General features: G+C 44.0%; 7 protein-coding genes across 8 annotated transcripts; 6 read left to right on the top strand and 1 right to left on the bottom strand.

Moving 5' to 3' along the window:
• Nucleotides 1-84: 84 nt before the first annotated feature.
• LOC6729609 (zinc finger protein Xfin) lies at nt 85-4,918 on the bottom strand. Its single transcript, XM_016177522.3, has 5 exons — nt 4,643-4,918; nt 4,255-4,568; nt 4,120-4,200; nt 2,550-4,068; nt 85-2,497 (listed from the first exon to the last, which is right to left on the bottom strand). Exons 1-5 carry the CDS (start codon nt 4,769-4,771, stop codon nt 260-262), a joined length of 4,281 nt encoding a protein of 1,426 aa, XP_016036247.1. The 5' UTR covers nt 4,772-4,918; the 3' UTR covers nt 85-259.
• Nucleotides 4,912-8,607, top strand: LOC6729608 (zinc finger protein 420). The gene is made up of 6 exons (XM_002104880.4): nt 4,912-5,143; nt 5,217-5,719; nt 5,775-6,029; nt 6,186-7,026; nt 7,214-7,762; nt 7,828-8,607. Exons 1-6 carry the CDS (start codon nt 5,024-5,026, stop codon nt 8,359-8,361), a joined length of 2,802 nt encoding a protein of 933 aa, XP_002104916.1. The 5' UTR covers nt 4,912-5,023; the 3' UTR covers nt 8,362-8,607.
• A 187-nt stretch (nt 8,608-8,794) lies between these two features.
• LOC6729607 lies at nt 8,795-10,515 on the top strand. 2 transcript variants are annotated; one of them, XM_002104879.4, is made up of 5 exons: nt 8,795-9,055; nt 9,108-9,604; nt 9,655-9,829; nt 9,886-10,077; nt 10,145-10,515. In XM_002104879.4, the coding sequence occupies exons 1-5, from the start codon at nt 8,881-8,883 to the stop codon at nt 10,333-10,335; spliced, it is 1,230 nt and encodes a 409-aa protein (XP_002104915.1). In that variant the 5' UTR covers nt 8,795-8,880; the 3' UTR covers nt 10,336-10,515. The 2 variants fall into 2 exon arrangements, with proteins under 2 accessions (XP_002104915.1, XP_016036246.1); XM_016174720.3 differs by having other exon boundaries at nt 8,924-9,055; nt 9,115-9,604.
• Nucleotides 10,516-10,710: 195 nt separating this feature from the next.
• Nucleotides 10,711-12,364, top strand: LOC6729606. Its single transcript, XM_002104878.4, has 4 exons — nt 10,711-10,976; nt 11,035-11,528; nt 11,597-11,963; nt 12,024-12,364. The coding sequence occupies exons 1-4, from the start codon at nt 10,802-10,804 to the stop codon at nt 12,218-12,220; spliced, it is 1,233 nt and encodes a 410-aa protein (XP_002104914.1). The 5' UTR covers nt 10,711-10,801; the 3' UTR covers nt 12,221-12,364.
• Nucleotides 12,365-12,816: 452 nt separating this feature from the next.
• On the top strand, nt 12,817-14,440 carry LOC6729605. The gene is made up of 4 exons (XM_002104877.4): nt 12,817-13,075; nt 13,128-13,621; nt 13,690-14,056; nt 14,115-14,440. The coding sequence occupies exons 1-4, from the start codon at nt 12,901-12,903 to the stop codon at nt 14,294-14,296; spliced, it is 1,218 nt and encodes a 405-aa protein (XP_002104913.1). The 5' UTR covers nt 12,817-12,900; the 3' UTR covers nt 14,297-14,440.
• Nucleotides 14,441-15,439: 999 nt separating this feature from the next.
• LOC6729604 lies at nt 15,440-17,007 on the top strand. Its single transcript, XM_002104876.4, has 4 exons — nt 15,440-15,713; nt 15,773-16,257; nt 16,323-16,689; nt 16,747-17,007. Exons 1-4 carry the CDS (start codon nt 15,506-15,508, stop codon nt 16,929-16,931), a joined length of 1,245 nt encoding a protein of 414 aa, XP_002104912.1. The 5' UTR covers nt 15,440-15,505; the 3' UTR covers nt 16,932-17,007.
• Nucleotides 17,008-17,365: 358 nt separating this feature from the next.
• Nucleotides 17,366-18,994, top strand: LOC6729603. The gene is made up of 4 exons (XM_016174721.3): nt 17,366-17,625; nt 17,693-18,177; nt 18,234-18,600; nt 18,661-18,994. The coding sequence occupies exons 1-4, from the start codon at nt 17,418-17,420 to the stop codon at nt 18,843-18,845; spliced, it is 1,245 nt and encodes a 414-aa protein (XP_016036245.1). The 5' UTR covers nt 17,366-17,417; the 3' UTR covers nt 18,846-18,994.
• Nucleotides 18,995-19,049: the final 55 nt, after the last annotated feature.

Raw genomic sequence — 19,049 nt, 5'->3', positions numbered from 1 at the left:
AACTGGCGCACTTAAAACAACCCCCGCGGAGTTAGATCGATCGGGGTGGCTAGAGGGATCATTAATTTTTGATCATTTTATCAATTATCTTTTATTTGTAACCCTTGTAATTTTATTTTTATCTTTACATTAACAAATTAAATTTATAATATGCTTACAAACCCAATGAAAAGTAAAATGTATATATTAATACCGTGCCGTCTTATTTTACCGCTGACGATAACCGAACTTAACAAAATAGGTAGTTCTGTTGCCTGATTCATAGGGTAAACTGCTCTAGAACCGTGCGCCTTGTTGGCTCAACCGATTCCTGTCCCTCCTCGTAGTGGCTCTGCTGCATGCGATGGTTCTTTAAAGCAGTGCCCTGGATAAAGCGCTCTCCACAGACGCCACATTGGTAGGGACGCTCGCCAGTGTGCCGCCGGATGTGCAGGGTGAGGTCGTTGGATTGCGTGAAGCTCTTCTCACAGTAGGTGCACTTGTAGGGCCGCTCCCCGCTGTGGATTCTCATGTGCTGCTGCAGTTTATACGAGCGGGCGAATCCCTTTTGGCACACTGTGCATACATGTGGACGTTCGCCGGTGTGCGTACGTCGGTGGCACTGGAGATCAGAGGATCGTGGGAAGGCCATGGTGCAGTACTCGCACTTGAAGGGCTTCTCACCGGTATGACGACGCATGTGGATGATTAAGTTGGACGAAGAACTGACCGCCTTGCCGCAGAAAGCACACAGGAACCGCTTTGGTTCCTTAGGGGATATGGGTCTATTCGGAGTCTTCGCTGTATTCGGTTTGCAGTCGGGCCCATGAAACTTTTTTAAGTGAGCCGTCAGCCGATCTTTCCGGTTGTATTTCCTTGTACAAAGTCCACACTGAAAGACCTGGCCTTCAGCTTTTGGCTCGTCACCTGACGCTTCTTTTGACTCATCCAGCTCCTGATCTTCTGTTTTAACATGTTGCAAATCCATGTGTAGCAAAAGGTTTGACTCCCACATAAACTTGTATCCGCAGCGTGTGCATTTGAACTGCTTTTCCCGGTTTTCGCACTGAGTTCTTTTGTGGTGCGATATAATTTCCGGGCAGACGCTCTTGAATAAGCAACTATCACAGCCGTCGGAGATCTTCTCCATCCGGTGCATAGCCTGCTGGTGCTGATATAGCTCGAATTTCCGTAAACATCTTAGTTGGCACATATTGCACGTATAAGAGGAAGGCGCTCCTGGTGGTTTGATGTGTGTCCTAGAGTCTTCATCATCAGTCTCAGAATCATACAAATCCATCTCGAAACCCATTTGGTTAGTAATCGAGTAGTTTTGAAGTGAGGAGTAGTCGTGGTGACTACCGGCGGGCATAGTTTCCAGATGAAGTCGCAAAGCGGCGATAGTGGGAAAGCTCACGTTGCACACTCGGCATTCCACCTTTTTTCGGCCTCCAGGATTCACATATGAGTCCAGTATGGCCTCAGCATAAGGCAACTGGGTAACACTTATCCCGTGACGAGCGATATGCTGTAAGAGATTGGCCCTACGATAAAAGCGGCGTGCACACCAACGGCATCGGAAGATGTTTGATTCCTGACCGTGCATTAGTGTATGGCGCGTGAGATCCTTTTGCATCCTAAAACTGCGATTGCACTTTCCGCACTGCAGATCGCCGTCTGCTTTAGGCGAATCATCCTGTATTGAAAGTTCATCTACCATATGGAATACTTCCATATGGAGCTTCAGATTCTCCCGCCAGCGGAAACGAAGCGGACACTTTCGGCACTGAAAGAGTTTTTGCGGATTGTGGCAAAGGGTTCTGGAGTGGTGATCGAGCAAAGATTCATTGACAAATCTTGTCTGGCAGTTGGAACATAGGAGGACTGCCTCCTCCCACTTGTGCTCCTCCAGTTGGTGGGCGTACAGCTGATGCTTCCTCTTCACAACCGTTGTACAGAGGTTGCATGGATAGTTTAAAGATGACTGATTCTCCTCCTGCTCGGACTCAGTATCAGTTTCGCTGCTTTCGAGATTCAGCTCCAGGCCGGCCTCGTTCGTGATAGAAATAAAGCGGTCTAAGTCGAATTCCCTTTGCACATCACCCATAATCATTTCGGCCAGTTCATCTTTTTCTAGGGTATTTTCCAGATCTGGGTAAAAAGCTTTTGAGGCGCTCGGAATATCTCTGTCTTCGGTAAAATTCAGTTCGTATTGATGAGAACTCAAGTGAGACCTTAGATCACTGATCTTTGAGTGGCGTGAGAGGCAGATCATGCACTGAATCAGCTTGCAACCATGAGGACGACTTAGCCGGGCCAGAATCGTTTCCTGGTTAACGTCAGGTACGACAGGCTGATTATTTATGTAGTCTGAATTTCCAGAGTGCACTTTAAGGTGGGACTTTAGGCCATCCTTGCGGTGGAACCTACGATGGCAATGGGGACAGTCGAACTGGGCAGCAGAATGAGGTTGATGCAGGCGTTTGTGCCGATTGAGATCCTTGTGCCAAATGAATACCTACAAAATAAAGTGTCAGGATTATTATTGCTAATTAAAAAATATCGTTTACCTTTTCGCACTGGTCGCACTTCAACTTTGTGGGCTGTTCCTCTCCATCTTTCGTTTTGTTATGGTGAGTCTTCTGGTGTTTCTCATAGTTCGACTCCCATATGAACCGGATATTACATACTCGGCAGTGATATCGGGAGTGTTTCTTTTCGCAACGGTGCCTACGATGTTGCTGAAGAAGGGCTTTGCTTACGAAGCCAGCTCCACAGTATTCGCAGCGGCAGGGAAGCACTGCCACCCCATCAGAATGTAAGCTTATTTGGTGCTGCATCAGGATCATCAGTGAATTCGAAGTTTCTCCACACAAAAGACAGATGTGCGATGTTTTAGATGTCTCCTCGTCGCTCAACTCTGTTTCAGATTCAAAAAGATCGAGCTCCTGCCCACTTTCGGTACTGGCGTTATAGTAGCGATCAAAGTCCTGAACCTCAAAATCCTCAGCTATACGGACAGCAAGATCTGAGATACTGCAATTCAATCCGTCAGGATAAAACGACCGAAAGAACAAAGAATTGTACTCCGGACTAATGCCATTTAAATCATGTTGATGTGTGATTAAGTGAAGGCGAAGTTGCGATAAGCTAGATAGCGAGGTATCGCACAGAGAGCACAATATTTGGTTGGCAGTCGTTTTCTCCTCGCGGTGAGAGCACGCGTGTCTTTGGAGGTTTTCCGGCCACATAAACCTCCCGGAACATTTACGGCAGCGATATCTTCGGATTTTGCTCTGGCAATGCGTGTTTAAATGTTTGTTGTACATCGTTAGGCACAGGAAACCAACTTTACAGGAACTGCATCGCTCCCAAGGCAGCGTTGTAGCAGATTGGGAGTGATCCTCTAGGGTGTGTTTCATCAGGCGATGTTTGCGATTAAAAGACATATTGCACACGAAGCAATGATATTTAGACTCTTTGCTGTCACACTCTTCGTCGGAATCGCTGAGTCCCAGCTCGTATCCGTGGAAATTCACTACACAGGCATACTTCTCCAAATTGCCTTCTGCTATGTCAACGCAAATCTGTTGCTTAATATTGTCCAAGTCACATGGCAAGCCAGGAAAATGCTCCCTTACCACGTCACTATCCGTTCTCAAGTTGACTAAGGTCTCCGCATCTGCGTGACCCCATAGATGAGATCTAAGCTCCTCCATTCGCTGGCAGCTCAACCCGCATAGCTTGCACTCGATTCTTTTCAACCTGCCTGAGCTATAGAGGCGCTCAGCAAAACGCCACTCTTTCCCGAGCTGGAGAGCCTTCCATTTGGCCTCTCGCTTCTTGTGGCATCGGAGATGGAATATGTACTTGTCCTTGCGCAGAAATCCCTTGCCACAGGTATCGCACACGTATGAAGCGTTCTCGAAGTGGATCCTGGCGTGGCGCTGCATGTCGCGGTACCAGGAGAATGTTTTTCCGCAAACCTCACATTCGTGCCGGCCATCCGTGGTCATCGCATGGCTTTTCGCTGGACCAGGTGGGCGTCCTCGACGGCGCTTCACCGGCGTTGGTTCAGATGGCTTACATCTAGGAAGGACAACAAAATTAGGGCATAGAATGACATTATATTAGACTTACTCCTCGTTTTCGCTTTCCACTGGCTGCTTTACTTTTCGGGAGCTTCGACGTAGATGATACGACTTCTTTTCCACTTGATCTCTTTAAGGAAATTAATGTTATATTGAAAAGGCGTTAAGTTTGAAGTACACTTACTCATCACTTTCCGGACCAGAACAAAATTCCCGATCGCTGCCACTCTCCGGTTGCCACTTAAGTTCCAAAGCCCTCGTTTCGGTGTCGTCCACTTCCACTTCGGACTTGTTGCCGCCATCATCGAGGTCTACTTCCGTTTTTATGTTCTGCTCCGCGGGAATATCGATGGGCATTTCGTCTAGACATTCCCTTAACCGAGCCAGCAGCTCTCCATTGACTTTTCTAGCCTGTTGCACAAAGGCGTAGGCACTTTCCATTCGTGTCCAGCACTCGGTGCATAAATGTTGCGGCAGGTTATCATCGGTGCTCTCCAGCTGGGTTTAATGATCAGGATTGTTACAAGGTTAAAAAGGTATGTCCTAAGACTAAGTTCTGTTAACAAACTCACATCGATTTGCGTCAATTCCCGGAGCACCGCATAGTAGCTTTTGGAGGCGTCTCTGTCCAGGCAAGTGGACAAGGGCAGCAATTGGCTGTTCTGCACCGCACAGGTGCGGCACATATCCGACGGAAGCATTTTTTCCGTAGTGAGCTCGCTTAGCTCATGATTTTCAACCAGGATGTTTATGAAAATCACTGAAAAACAAATTAAACTTATAAATGCAACAAGAGCCCTTTTGAGTGTGACCGTTGATTATGCGAACAGCTGTTTCACAATGCCATCCGCGTTTTTCAGCACTACTCACTCAGCTGTTTTTTTCAGTTGGCAAAACAGACACTTTTTGCTATTTAACTTGGTACCAAAAAAGTTAAATAAATGCGTTAGGAGATGACCAGGACGTGCAGAGTATGTGGCTGCGACGACGGACGCTACTGGATTGAAACGCCCGTGGAGAAGTACGCGGAGAAGACCTTCGTCCAGCTGCTGGTCGAGCTAACGCGAATCGAGGTGGGTGAATTGTCCTTTTGTCATGCAATTGGTGCCCTCATCTATATTAATTTACTTTAAATGATACTAAAAGGTGGTCATGGCACAAGCTGAGAAGTTCCCACAGTGGCTGTGCAAAGCGTGTGCCGATAAGCTGGAAAGCACCTACGATTTTGTGCTGCAGGCACGTCAAACACACGAGCTGTGGCTGCAGAAAATCGGGGATTCTTTGAATGGGGATGACGAAATGGAGGGCACTAGGGCCTTGGAGTGCCTGCGTGAAACACCCATCCATCTGTTCGAAATAGAGGGCGTGACCATCAAGTCGGAGGAACTGGCTTCAACGCAACAGGCGCCCAAGGTAGATCCTTTAGTGCGCCCGCGCATTGTCAAACGGAGTATTGTACACTTTAGCGATTCAGATGAAGACCTGGATGATGTTCCGCTGCGCCAACGTAAGATAGCAGCCTCGGTCTGCGGCTCTGACAAGACGAAGCAAAATGTTTGCGAGCTGTGCAACAAGGTCTTCAGATATGTCACCAATCTATATCGTCACAAGCAGAGGGACCACGGCATTCTGGGCAAGGACGGAGAAGAGTATGATACAACTTTGTGCTAGCTAGATAGCCATCTAAAAGTTTTCTATTCTTAGTTATGAAGAAGACTATTACAAGTGCGATCTGTGCGATAAAACCTACAAGTACGTGATGGCGCTGGTTAAGCACAAACACAAAGAGCACGGATCCAGTCTCCTGCCCACCAAGTCCGGGCGAAAGATGCCCGGAAGGCCGCCAACTTTGCCCGAGGATGCCAATCCATACAGTCCAGCATCCACCTCTGAAACATCCACTCATCGAAGCAGAACCAACAACGACGCCCTGGTACACAGCATCATCAAGGCAGTGGAGTAAGATTAATGTCATTATTCATTATGCGGGTGCCAAAAATATCCAATCAATTGCACAGTGAAGTCCGAGACGGACTTGTGTCTAATAATTGCCCTCTTCCCACTTGATTGCTAGTCCATTTACTTAATTAATATTTGTACTATTCTTTTTTGCAGGCTCTCAGATGAGGATGGCCACAGTGGTGAAGATAGCTACTACAATTGCGATCAGTGTAGTAAATCCTACAAGTACATAGTCAGCTTGATCAAGCACAAGCACAAAGAGCACCTAGACAAGCAGTCGGATGACGAGGACGATCGGCCTCTGCCCTCCACATCCGCCTCGGCAAATGCAAAACCAGCTGCGAAGACGTCTAGGATCAACCGAAGAGTCGACGGGTTCGACTTTCATCGCAGCGAGCCTAATGGAGCCAAGGAAATCAAGTGCATGATATGCTTGCGACGGTTTACAAAACTGCGGGAGCTTAGGAATCATCTGCAGAACCATCCCACTGATTTCGACTTTGAGGCGCATGGGGAGCCTATCGAGCGCATTGCGGAAGGATTTTTCAAGACAGCCGTTGAGTCCACGGCAGAGGGCTTAAAGCGGCGAATATTTAGAGATCTCAGAATGGGCGTCTATGGACGCTACTACTCCATCACAAATCAAGCGCGTTATGAAATGACCCTAGATAGTTCGGATACGGACAGTGATGGCGATGGCGACGACGATGTCGTCATCCGACGAAGTTACTCCTGCGAACTGTGCGACTCTCCGGAGGCTAGGTGGCCGCGCAAGTACCTGCTACACCAGCACCATCAGAAGGAGCACACCTGGCTAGACGCCCCTCATGTCTGCCAGCGCTGCGACTCGCGGTTCCTCAATATCCAGCTTCTCGAGCACCACACCAGCCAGTTGTGCCAAAACACTTTGAAGCGCTTTATGTGCGACAAGTGCCCTCAGCGATTCTTTTGGCGTCGCAATCTGCGCGCACATCTTGTCGAGCACAAGAGCAAGGTGAGGACATCCCGATCTACTGTGATAAATTTAAATAATTAGATAATTTAAATTAATTTTAGTTTATTCTTTATTTTTAAATTAAAATTATAATGTACCATCTAAAGCCTATAAGTTTATGTTTTAATTTATCTGATTAAACGCTTTTGGAATTGTTTAAACCAAACTTATTTTACTTTTCTTACAGCAAGAATCTTATCCATGTGACCAGTGCTCTCGTAGCTTTCAAGACAAGAGCGCCGTGACCAAACATAAGCTCATGATGCATCGGGACAGTAACATGCAGCTCCTTCCCTGCCGCTGGTGTACCCGTACCTTCTACCGTCCTGCCCTGCTGTACAAGCACTTACAGAGACACGGATTCACTGGTCAGGACCTACCGCTGGCTGAAACCTTGCTAGCGGATGCCTCAAAGCCGGCGGGCCCCAAAAGCGTCCAGTGCAAGATTTGTGACATCCAGTTTGTCAGCGTGGCGGACCTACGAAGGCACATATCTATGCAGGGCCACAGCGATCAACCCTCGGCGTATATGATTAGCACAGCAACTGGCTTTGAGCTCCTGCTGGACGACACAGACGACAGTGATGAGGAAACATCGGGCAGGACGTACTCTTGCGACCTTTGTGATCTGAACTTTCGACGGCGACGAGAGATGAGTGAGCACCAGTACTCCCTCCACAGCTTTGACAAACTGCCACATAACTGCGAGCACTGCATTTTTAAGACGGTGGATAAGGTAATTTTCATATTAATTTCATTTCGGAGTAGGTGTTTAATTCGATTGCTTGAATATCTTCTCAGAACATACTGCATCAGCATCTGCGCACGCAGTGTATGAACACCGAAAAGAAGTTTGTCTGCATGCGTTGCGGCTACAAGTTCATGTGGGAGGAGAACTTGGCCCAACACCTTGCCACCCAGCATTCCAAGCAACCCGCCGTTCCGGAACAGCAGCCACCGCTGAGGAGAAAGAGGCGCTTCCGCTACCAGTGCCCCCATTGCTGGCGTTCCTTTGTCGTTCAGCCCAGCCTGGATAAGCACATTCGGGACATGCATGTGGCCAAGAAAAATCCAGGAAAAAAGTATCTCTGCTCGCTGTGCGGCCTGGAGTCGCTGACCCCCAACAAGCTGAACATCCATATGCGGCGCCACATGGGCGAGAAGCCCTTCAAGTGCGATCTCTGCGACATGCGCTTCACGGTCCACTACGAGTTGAAGGTGCACCGCCGGAAGCACACTGGCGAGCGACCCTACCAATGCACCTTTTGCGCCAAGGACTTCGCACGACCAGACAAACTGAGGCGGCACGTCTTCATGCACAACGTCAAGTCGTAGAGTCATGATTTTGAGACTAACCTAATAATGGGCCATTTGTAGATTGATTTTATTAATATATAATACTTTTAACTACGAATTTTCTATTCATCAGCCAAAAATTTTAATATAATGTAAATAGGTTTTGTTAATTCAACTAATCAAACACCTAAAAGCCAAATTCTACAGTTAATTGAGTTTGGTGCAGCCTACGCTGAAATTACTTTATAAAAGATTTATCAATAAATTAAAAAAATACTGTCCGAATAACAGTTTTCTATACTAACTTATAGAAATAATACAAATTAATAAAAAAAAACCTGTATGAGGTGTGAACCAATCTTAGCCAGATGATAAGAAATTCGAGTTCCAAATGCAATTCCCTCTCTTAAAAGTTCAGTATCTTCTAAACAGAGTATGATGTCACGGAATTTAAGAGAACACAATATATCGAGCTTTTATTCAGCGACGCATTTTGTGGTCCAGTAACTACTTGGAAGGCAATAATATCGGACGTCAGCGCATCTAAACAAAGCTAAAATGACTGACCAACCAACTCCAAAGTGGGTGACCAAGGAGCTTTTCTGCAGCTTGTTGGAACAGAATAATCCGAATTTCAAGGCGATCGTTAAATTTGTTCCAACATCGGCGATTAGCAAAGGGGAAAACTATTTGACGATCGTGCTGCGCATACAAATTGAAATGCAGCTGAAAGGTGAGCTAGAACGACAAAAATATCTAGTCAAATAATTAATGATAACATTCAGATAACAGCATAGAAGATGTCAGCTACATACTGAAGATTCCTTTGGTGCCGGAAGGTGAGAAGAATGACTTCCACGAGATGTTCGATGCCGAGTTGGACATGTACGATCATCTGATACCAGAATTGGAGGATCTCTATGCCAAAAACACTTCCATCTCACCGAAATTCAAGCCTGTGCATCTGAAGTTTCCAGGAGAGCCGGTAAAAAGCGACTACATTCTGTTGGAGGATCTGCGGAAGAGGGGATATAGGAATGCCGACAGAACCCAGGGATTGGAGCAGTTTGAAGTGGAGGCGGTCCTCAAGAAGTTGGCCCAGTGGCATGCAGCATCTGCAAAAAGAGTAGTCGAGCTGGGGGAATACGAGAAGGATATCCGGGAGAGTTACTTTACTACTGAGCACCAGAAATTACTCGATGAATTCAACATTAATTTTTGTATGCCCTTCCTGGAGTGTATGCAGCAATATAATCTGGAGCCAGGACAGCTCGTCCTCATAGTGAGACTATTTTATATTCATTTATATACATTGTAATCATTTTTATGCAGAGCGACTATACATCTCAACTGACGGATCTGAACATTGAGTTTGGTAAGAACGATCCTCTGGAGTTATGTGTGTTAAACCACGGAGATTTTTGGTGCAATAACTTTATGTTCAAGTATAAGAACGCCTCAGAAGTGGAGGACGTTTGCTTTGTTGACTTCCAGCTCCCCAAATATGGTAAGCTAAAAGAAAATTTCAAAAGATGTAATTTTAATAATAATACTTATTACCAGGCACACCCGCCCAAGATCTACTGTGCATGTTGATGACCTCCCCTAAGTTTTCGATCAAGTTGGAAATGTTTGACTATTTCATAGAGTATTATCACCAGCAGCTAGTCGGACACCTCACCATGCTCAATTACAATCGGAATGCACCCACACTATCCCAGTTTCACGCCCACCTACACCGATATAGTCTCTGGGGTAAGATCGTTATCAGAAGCTTCTTTCAGAGGAATTTTAAGCTGAAACCTCACCCACTTGTTTGTAGCTTTCATATGCGCCCAGCGAATGCTTCCCATAGTTCTGCTCCCACCCGATGTTGGTTCACATATAGGCAATATAATGGGTAACTCGGAGGAGGCGATCGCGTTCAAGCGGAAGATGTTCCTGTTGCCGGCTTACGTGGATCAAATAAAAGTCATATTGCCATGGCTCATTAACCGGGGTTACATAAGATAGGCGGGACATGCAATTATAAACAAGTTTCTGGAGAACGAATAGTTTAATAATAATATTGTATTCAATTAATACAAACAAATTGTTCACAAAATATCTCAAAATGCTAATCACTTTAAGGTGTTAGTATATAAGCTTATACGAGAGCTTTTTATTAATAAATGTGCATAGTTTTACAAATAATTATTTTCAATTTGTATGCAGGCTCAATTTGTAGAATTACAGTGAAATCGCTCGTCGTGAAATAAACAAAGGCAAACGACGCTCTTTCAGCTGCCGAAATATTTAGAATGCTAGTAGCGGAGCTTTTGAGAGAAGATCGCGAGAAATCGGCCGTGCACTACGAAATTAGAAAGCTCCACAGATATAAAGAATCGAATACTCGGTTTTCATCAGTCTACGCTAGACCGTCATACTGGACGTATACGTGTTCTGTTCGATTTCAAAATAGTAATCCCGATTATCTACAATGGCGTCTGGCAAAATACCCGATTGGGTCACCGCTGAACTTTTTGAAGATGTTCTCAAATCGAGTGTGGACGGGTATTCGAAAGTGCGAAATTTCAAAGCGGAAATGGGATCTGCGGCAGGTGACAACTACGCCACGATCATGTTGCGAGTTAACATCGAAGTGGAGCTGCAGGGTGAGTTGGGACGTGGACTGGGTGGGAGCTCTGTTGACCTCGAATTCCTGCCTTCCAGATGGCACCACCAAAGAGGTGTCATACATGGTCAAGTTGCCACATCAGATGGAAATCTACAAGGAAATGATGAAGCACACCAACATCTTCGAAATCGAACGCACCATGTACAATCTGGTGGTTCCCGAGATGGAGGCTCTTTATAAGGCAGCCGGTGTGGAGGTCACGTTTGGAGCCAAGAGCTATGAGCTAAAGAATGCCCAGACCGAGTACATAGCTCTGGAGGACCTGTGTATCAAAGGATTTAAGAACGCCAATCGCCTAGAGGGTCTCGACCAAGCGCACACGGAGCGGGTTCTCCGGAAGTTGGCGCAGTGGCATGCTGCAACGGCCGTAAGGGTGGCCACCAAGGGGCAGTATCCGGAAATCGTGCTGAGGGGATTCTTCAAGGAGGAAAACAGGCCGATGATGAACGATATGATGAGCGGCATGGGACAGGTTTTTGTCAAATGCTGTAGCACCTACGAAGGTAACGAGGCGTATATAGAACAAGTCGTAAGTTTTATACCGAAGTTTGTTATAAAAATGTAGTTTACGAACTTTATTATATCATATCTCACTAGAAAGCACTTAAGTCCGTGATGATAGACGAGTTGTTTAAGATGTGCGTAGTCGATCCCACGGAGTTCAACGCCCTGAACCATGGCGATTCGTGGTCCAATAACATTATGTTCCAGTACGATGAGTCTGGAAAAATCAAGGAGGTGTATATGGTCGACTTTCAGGTCTCGAAGTACGGCACTGTTGCACAGGACTTGCTCTACTTCCTGATTTCATCCACAAAGCTGGAGGACAAGCTAAGCAAATTCGATTACTACATTAAGGTGTACCATGATAACCTGGTGGAGCATCTGAAAATCCTTAAATATTCCAAGCCATTGCCAAGCCTGCGAGATATCCATAAGTCTCTGTACAAATACGGAACTTTTGGTAAGAATAACTAAGAACAATTGTAGAGTGTATTTAATACTTGTATCCATAATTCTTCAGCATACTCTGTGGCCACAGGTGTAATGGCAGCCGTTCTCGTAGATCCAACGGAGAACGCCAATTTTGAGAACTTTGTTGGCGATACCGCCGAGGGAGTGGACTTCCAGATGAAAATGTACAATAATCCCCGCTATCGGAAGCACATGCAGGCGATCCTGCCCTGGCTGCTCAATCGCGGTGCCCTGGACATAAATTAGGAAATTATTGATTCCATCATACGACAACACACTCCGACTTAGGTTCAAAACAACCACTTTATCCAACTAACTGAGCTTGGTGCAGCCTACGTATAAAGTATTGTAAATGTATTAAAATAAAGAAATAAAAGTTTTTTAAAAACATTAAACTGCTTTTAAAATGTGTATTGAATAGCTTATCTTAAAAGCAGTAATTGTTAACAGGCATACGTGATTACTGATATATTTCTGCGATAAGATCTTTTTGTACCGAGCGGGAATACAACTCCAAATTTGGTCAATCGTGGATACAGGGATCTTTTGTGATATGCTTTGAGCTCTGCCTCTGAAAGATGTGTCACTGACTAGACCAATTATACTGCTCATCGCCCCGGAACATTGTTATATTAGTGTAATATAGTTTGAGCGATGTACACATATGTATTATGTTTAATTTACTCAAAACGACAAAACGTGAAATAGACAAAAACTTGCTCGATAGATAATTAATTAAAGTTTACTCAGAAAAGCTTGTACGGGAGACCGTGAAAAGCGCACTTGTTCTATGAACTGAATTAGGAAAGCTCCCCCAACGATATAAAACTATTGATCCTCCCTGCCTGGCCTCAGTCCACTAACTGTAGAACAACGGGGCGTATACGTGTTTTTTACTTCTGAGAACAAAGCAACTATTATCTACAATGGCGGCCAGTAAAATTCCCGATTGGTTAACTGCTGAAATATTTGAAGATTTGCTCAAGGCAAATGTGAATGGATACTCAAAGGTCAAGAACTTTAAGGCGGACATTGGATCTGCTGCAGGTGAAAATTATGCCACCATTATGCTTCGTGTCAAAATCGAAGTTGAGCTGCAAGGTAAGTTACTGCGGTTTGTTTACAAGAAAACTCTCTCATTTGCAAACCTTAGATGGCAAATCGAAATCGGTATCCTACATGGTTCAGTTGCCGCACCAACTGGAGGTTATTCAGGAGATGATGAAACGAACCAACATCTTCGAAATCGAGCGTACCATGTATAACGAGGTTGTTCCGGAACTAGAGGACCTTTACAAAGCAGTGGGAGTGGACATCACTTTCGGCGCCAAAAGCTATGATCTCAAGAATGCTAAGACAGAGTACGTGGCCCTGGAGGATTTGGGACTGAAAGGGTTCAAGAATGCCAACCGCCTCGAGGGACTGGATCAAGCGCACACGGAGCGAGTTCTGCGAAAGCTATCCCAATGGCATGCTGCATCTGCCGTGCGAGTGGCCACTAAAGGACCCTATCCCAAAATCCTGCTTAATGGCTTGTTTAAGGAGGAAAGCAAGCCCGTTATGTCTGAAATGTTGAATGGAATGGGCGCGAATTTCGTTAAAAGCTGCGCCACCTACGAAGGTCACGAGGCTTATTTGGACAAAGTCGTAAGTAGTAAATACTTCAAACGCCCCATTAGTCGCGTAAAATATTTAATTGTTCCTTCCTATATCAGAAAGCGTTGCAGCCTGTTACTATAGATAAGCTTTTTGAGTTCGCCAAGGTCGAGCCAACGGAGTTCAATGTTCTGAACCACGGCGATTCGTGGTCGAACAACATAATGTTCCAGTATGATGCCTTCGGAAAGATCAAGGAGGTGTATTTGGTCGACTACCAGCTGCCCAAATACGGAACCGTGGCACAGGATCTGCTCTACTTCTTGCTCTCATCCACAAAGCTGGAGGATAAACTGGCCAAATTCGATTATTATATTAAGATTTATCACGATAATCTGGTGGAGCACCTGAAGATTCTGAAATACTCGAAACCCATTCCTACTCTGCGAGATATTCATTTGGCGCTTTTCAAATACGGCTACTTCGGTATGGAATCTTATGGGTCCTTTTGGGAAATAGATAATAATTTTATTACACTCCCCAGGCTACTCGGTCGCTACTGGTGTAATGTCCGCTGTTCTCTTGGATCCCACGGACAGTGCCAGCTTGGAGAACTTCATGGGTGGCAATGACTTCCAGATGCAGCTCTACAACAGTCCCCGTTACCGCAAACACATCCAAGCCGTCATGCCCTGGCTGTTGAATCGTGGCGCCTTGGAGCTCTAGGGCCGCCAACACAGTGATTTCAATTTTTCACAATAAACAATCGAAATTGAGTCAGAACAATGTGGGGCACTATGATAGTGCTATCAGTATCTGTGCGCGATAATGGCAATGAGTATAAATAAACTTAGAACTTTTAACGATAAAGGACTTCAATCATTTGACCAAACTCATCATGAATTTGGCATTTTTGGAGGGAATGTGGTTATGATAATGGGAACCAATGTTTAAAATTAACTTAATGACTAAGCCATTCAAGCCAAGCCATTCAATAGCTCAATTATTATCAGATCAACAGGTACTACACCAAATATGAGAACTAGACTTCCACTAAGAAGTTCATTCCCATTCAGTTGGTAAAATATATACTGGGTAGTACAATATACCATATATGGTCACAACAAACCAGCGTAGCAAAACATAACTTAAAAAACCGGCTTTATAAGCTTTTGTGGCTATAACTTCTTAGTACTTGGGGAAGTACTAATGCCTTTTTGGGCATCAACAAATAAGCGTATCAAAACAAAACAAAATGAAGATAACCGCCTCATTATAACAGAAAAGCTATCTCCAAAGTTCGGAAGAGCAAACTACACAACCATATGCCATATAAGGCATGCGAACAGGGTAGCAAAACAAAACGTAAATAAAAGCTATAGAGAGTATCTCTTTAAATTGTTCTATTTACTAACATACATATATTACTTGATTTTATGGCGTACTACACAGAGTAATAAGTTTGCAAGTTGTAGTTTTTATACACCAAGCTTTTTTACAATTAACTATTATGAGTTTGCCCGAGTATGACACCCAATTCGTACTATTTGTCGTTGATTATCGCATCGGAACACGGATGGACTGCGGAACTCGCCGTTCTCACTTCCACTAGCTGAGTAACGGGTATCAGATAGTCGACGAAATCGACAAATGCGGTATCTCATGTTCTAAATATAATCTTTAATTTGTTTTCGAAAATGTTTAGAATATTTTTTAATTTGTAATGTCACGCTCAAAACGACTTTATGGCATGGTTTACGCAAACTTATATGTACGTGGATAAACTTGCAATGTCATATTCTAATTAAAGCTGTCTGTGGCGATTGAGATAATGTTTATCTCTCCCATCTCATATCAAAGCCAAACCTATTTAATGAAGAAACTTGCATAGCAAGTGCTCAGTAAGTGCGATCAAGTCTAGTAGAACAATTTAAAATGCCACCCCAGACAAAGGATGAAACTGTTTGCGAGCGAGAGGTTCCGATTCCGGGCTGGGTGAAGCCGGAAGCCTTTGAGGACCTGCTCAAGGATAATGTCAAGGATTATAAGAAGACCAAGGCCCTAAGGGCCAAAGCAGGAGTCGCTCCTGGCGAGAACTATGCCACCATAATGCTGAGACTGGAACTGGATGTGGAAACGAAGGGTAAGTTAAATTTATTTAAAAAAAAATCTAAAAATAATGCCACAGGATCTATATTTTAGACAAGTCGGAAGTAACGAAAGCATTCATGCTAAAAACTCCCCACGACACTGACGCATATCGCAAGCTTCTTCAAGAAACGAACATATTCGATGTGGAGCGCGGAATGTATGTGGTAGTGGTTCCCGAGCTGGAGCAAATGTACCGGGATGTGGACTTGGAGGTAAAGTTTGGGGCTGAGGCCTACGAAATAAAGGTGAGCGAGCACTATGTTCTACTGGAGGATCTCAGGCCTCGAGGATTCAAAAATGTAGATCGCCTGCAGGGCTTGGACCAGGCTCACACCGAAAGTGTCCTGAGAAAATTCGCACAATGGCATGCGGCTTCTGCAGTTCGCGTGGACCGCAAGGGCCCCTACGACAACAAGTATACCAATGGTTTTTTCAAATCGGAAGAAATCAAGAACTTTTTCTGCGATCGCAGCGCTAAAATTTTGCTTAATTATATCGATCAGTACGAAGGACATGCAGCTTACATAAAGGATTTGGTAAGTTAACTTGTATTTCTATTTACATAGGTGCGTTTCTAATCTCAACATTTCTCTGGCTACAGCAAAGTGTTTCAGAAAAGTTATTCGATATATTTAATGATATTAAGGAACCGAAAGCCGACGAGTTCAATGCCCTCAACCATGGCGATGGTTGGTCTAACAACATTATGTTCCAGTACAACGACAAAAACGAGATATTAAATACATATTTTGTTGATCTTCAATTGCCGAAATGGGGATCAGTTGCGCAGGATTTGTATTATTTCTTGATTTCATCGACCAGCCTGGACATTAAAACGGAGAAATTCGACTATTTCGTTTGGTTCTACCACTCGGAGTTGGTGAAACACCTTAAACTTCTGAACTATTCAAAGAAACCGCCAACCTTAAGAAGCATTCGCAATGATCTTAACAAGTACAGTGGATGGGGTAAGTTAGGGTAGTTAACTATTATTAAATCTTCTTATAAATATAATCTTATTGTAGCCTTCATTTGCTCTATATCCGTAATGGGAGTCGTTCTGCTGGACCCCACAGATGAAGCTGATTTCGATAAATTCATATCGAAGGATCATTCCAACTTTACGAATTCCATCTACACCAATCCCAGATACCGCAGGCATATGGAAGTTGTCTTACCTTGGCTGCAGCATCGAGGGGCCTTGGAGTAAAATATCAAATGGTCTCTTAAAATCAGTCTATTTGCACATATCATTTTTACTTAGAAATAAGTTATACGATACAATACATTGATGTTGAATTTTATATTATAATAAATAAGGTGATGTTGGAATAATCTTTCCAAATACTTGATTCCATCCCAACGCAATCCTTGTGGTCACATCATCTGAATCTAAACACTTTAATGTTATTTTGGATTAAGATATATTATATTGCGCCAATATCGCAGAAACTGCGAAGTCACTATGATAATCTACTCTGTGGGGTGGGGGATTGTTTTAAAATTTCCGGACGCACCTTTCGAGCACAGTCACTTCTCTCAAACTAAATTAATATAAAACAGTTGACTGCTTGTTGGGTAAGAGGTAATGCTTATCGCACACATGAAGATTAATTTCTCCCTAGAGTATTTAAGAGATTCGCTGAGTGCTCTAAGCTCGCAGTAAGTGCGCTGATCTCGAACAGATTGTTACAAAATGCCTCCCCAGACAAAGGATGAGGATGTTAGCCAAAAACAGGTCGCCATTCCGGATTGGGTTAAGCCAAAGGTCTTTGAGGAGCTGCTTAAAAGGATTGTCAAGGATTACAGAGCAACAAAGTCCATGAGGGCAAGTGCAGGAGTCGCTGCTGGCGAGAACTATGCCACCGTAATGCTAAGAATTGAACTGGATGTTGAGAAAGAAGGTTCATATAATTTTATTCCATAGAATAATAATAATAATTAAAATTTAAAATATTGTAAACTTTCCAGATAACACTCAAACCACTAAGGCATTTATGCTCAAGACTCCTCATCAATCAGAGCAGTATCGCAAAATAATCGAGAAGACAGATATCTTCGATGTGGAGCGAGGAATGTATGTGGAAGTAGTGCCCGAGCTGGAGCAACTGTATCGCGATGTGGGATTGGAGGTCAAGTTTGGAGCTGAACTCTACGAAATAAAGGCCAGCGACTACTACGTCCTGCTGGAGGATCTCCGGCCACGTGGTTTCGGGAACATAGATCGCCTCGAAGGCATGGACCAGGCTCACACCGAAAGTGTCCTCAAGAAATTTGCCCAGTGGCATGCGGCCTCTGCCGTTCGAGTGGAAACAAAGGGTCCTTATCAGGAGAAGTACACAAAGGGTTTTTTAAAGAGCGAGGAAATCGTAGATGCCTTTATTAATCGGAGTATGAAAGTTTTTCTAGAAAACGTCCATCTGTGCAAAGGTTTCGAGACTTATCTTAATGATTTGGTGGGTAACTTATCTTTTGATATCCGTATCTTCAAATCTTATATCATTAATTGCAGCGCATTGCATCCGGCAAGACATTCGAAATTGTGGACAATCTGAACAATCCGAGTCCTGATGAATTTATTGCGTTAAACCATGGCGATGGTTGGGCCAACAACATTATGTTCCAGTACAACACGAAAGGGGAGATACAGGATACGTACTTTGTCGATCTGCAGGTCCCCAAGTGGGGATCAGTGACTCAGGATCTGTACTACTTTATTTTGTCTTCTACAAGCTTGGACATAAAAACATCAAAGTTTGATTACTTCATCTGGTTTTACCATTCCGAATTGGTAAAGCATCTCAAATTGCTTGGATATTCGAAAACTCTTCCCACTTTAAGAAGTATTCACGACGCTCTTAACAAATACAGTGGATGGTGTAAGTTTTCAATCGTTACCCAATCATTAGCTTAGATCTTATAAAAGAAAACCTTTTCAGCGTTCATCTGCGCCTCAACTATATTGGCATATGTGCTCCTGGATCCCGTGGACGGCGCCGATTTTGATAGAGTTCTTGGTGATGACGACTGTAGTTTTAAGAAATCGCTATACATAAATCCCAGATTTCGCAAACATATGGAGGTTCTATTGCCATGGCTTCAGCATCGAGGAGCTATGGAATAGAAACTTTTATTAACACCGAATTAACAATATTAAATCATGTATATATATTAAATGTATGTATGGTGTATAACGAAAAAATGAAACTAAAGTTTGCTATACAGTACAGTAACGTGTTGTGCAATATCTAATAAAGAACTATCTAGTGTTTAGCAAGCATTGTGGTCAATAATAAAAAAACTTTTACCCGGAGTCTACATATACGAA

Source organism: Drosophila simulans, chromosome 3R, assembly GCF_016746395.2.
Source record: "Drosophila simulans strain w501 chromosome 3R, Prin_Dsim_3.1, whole genome shotgun sequence".
Classification (NCBI taxonomy): Eukaryota; Metazoa; Arthropoda; class Insecta; order Diptera; family Drosophilidae; genus Drosophila; species Drosophila simulans.
The sequence above is the reverse complement of the archived record's forward strand: the minus strand, read 5'-3'. Positions and strand labels throughout refer to the sequence as shown.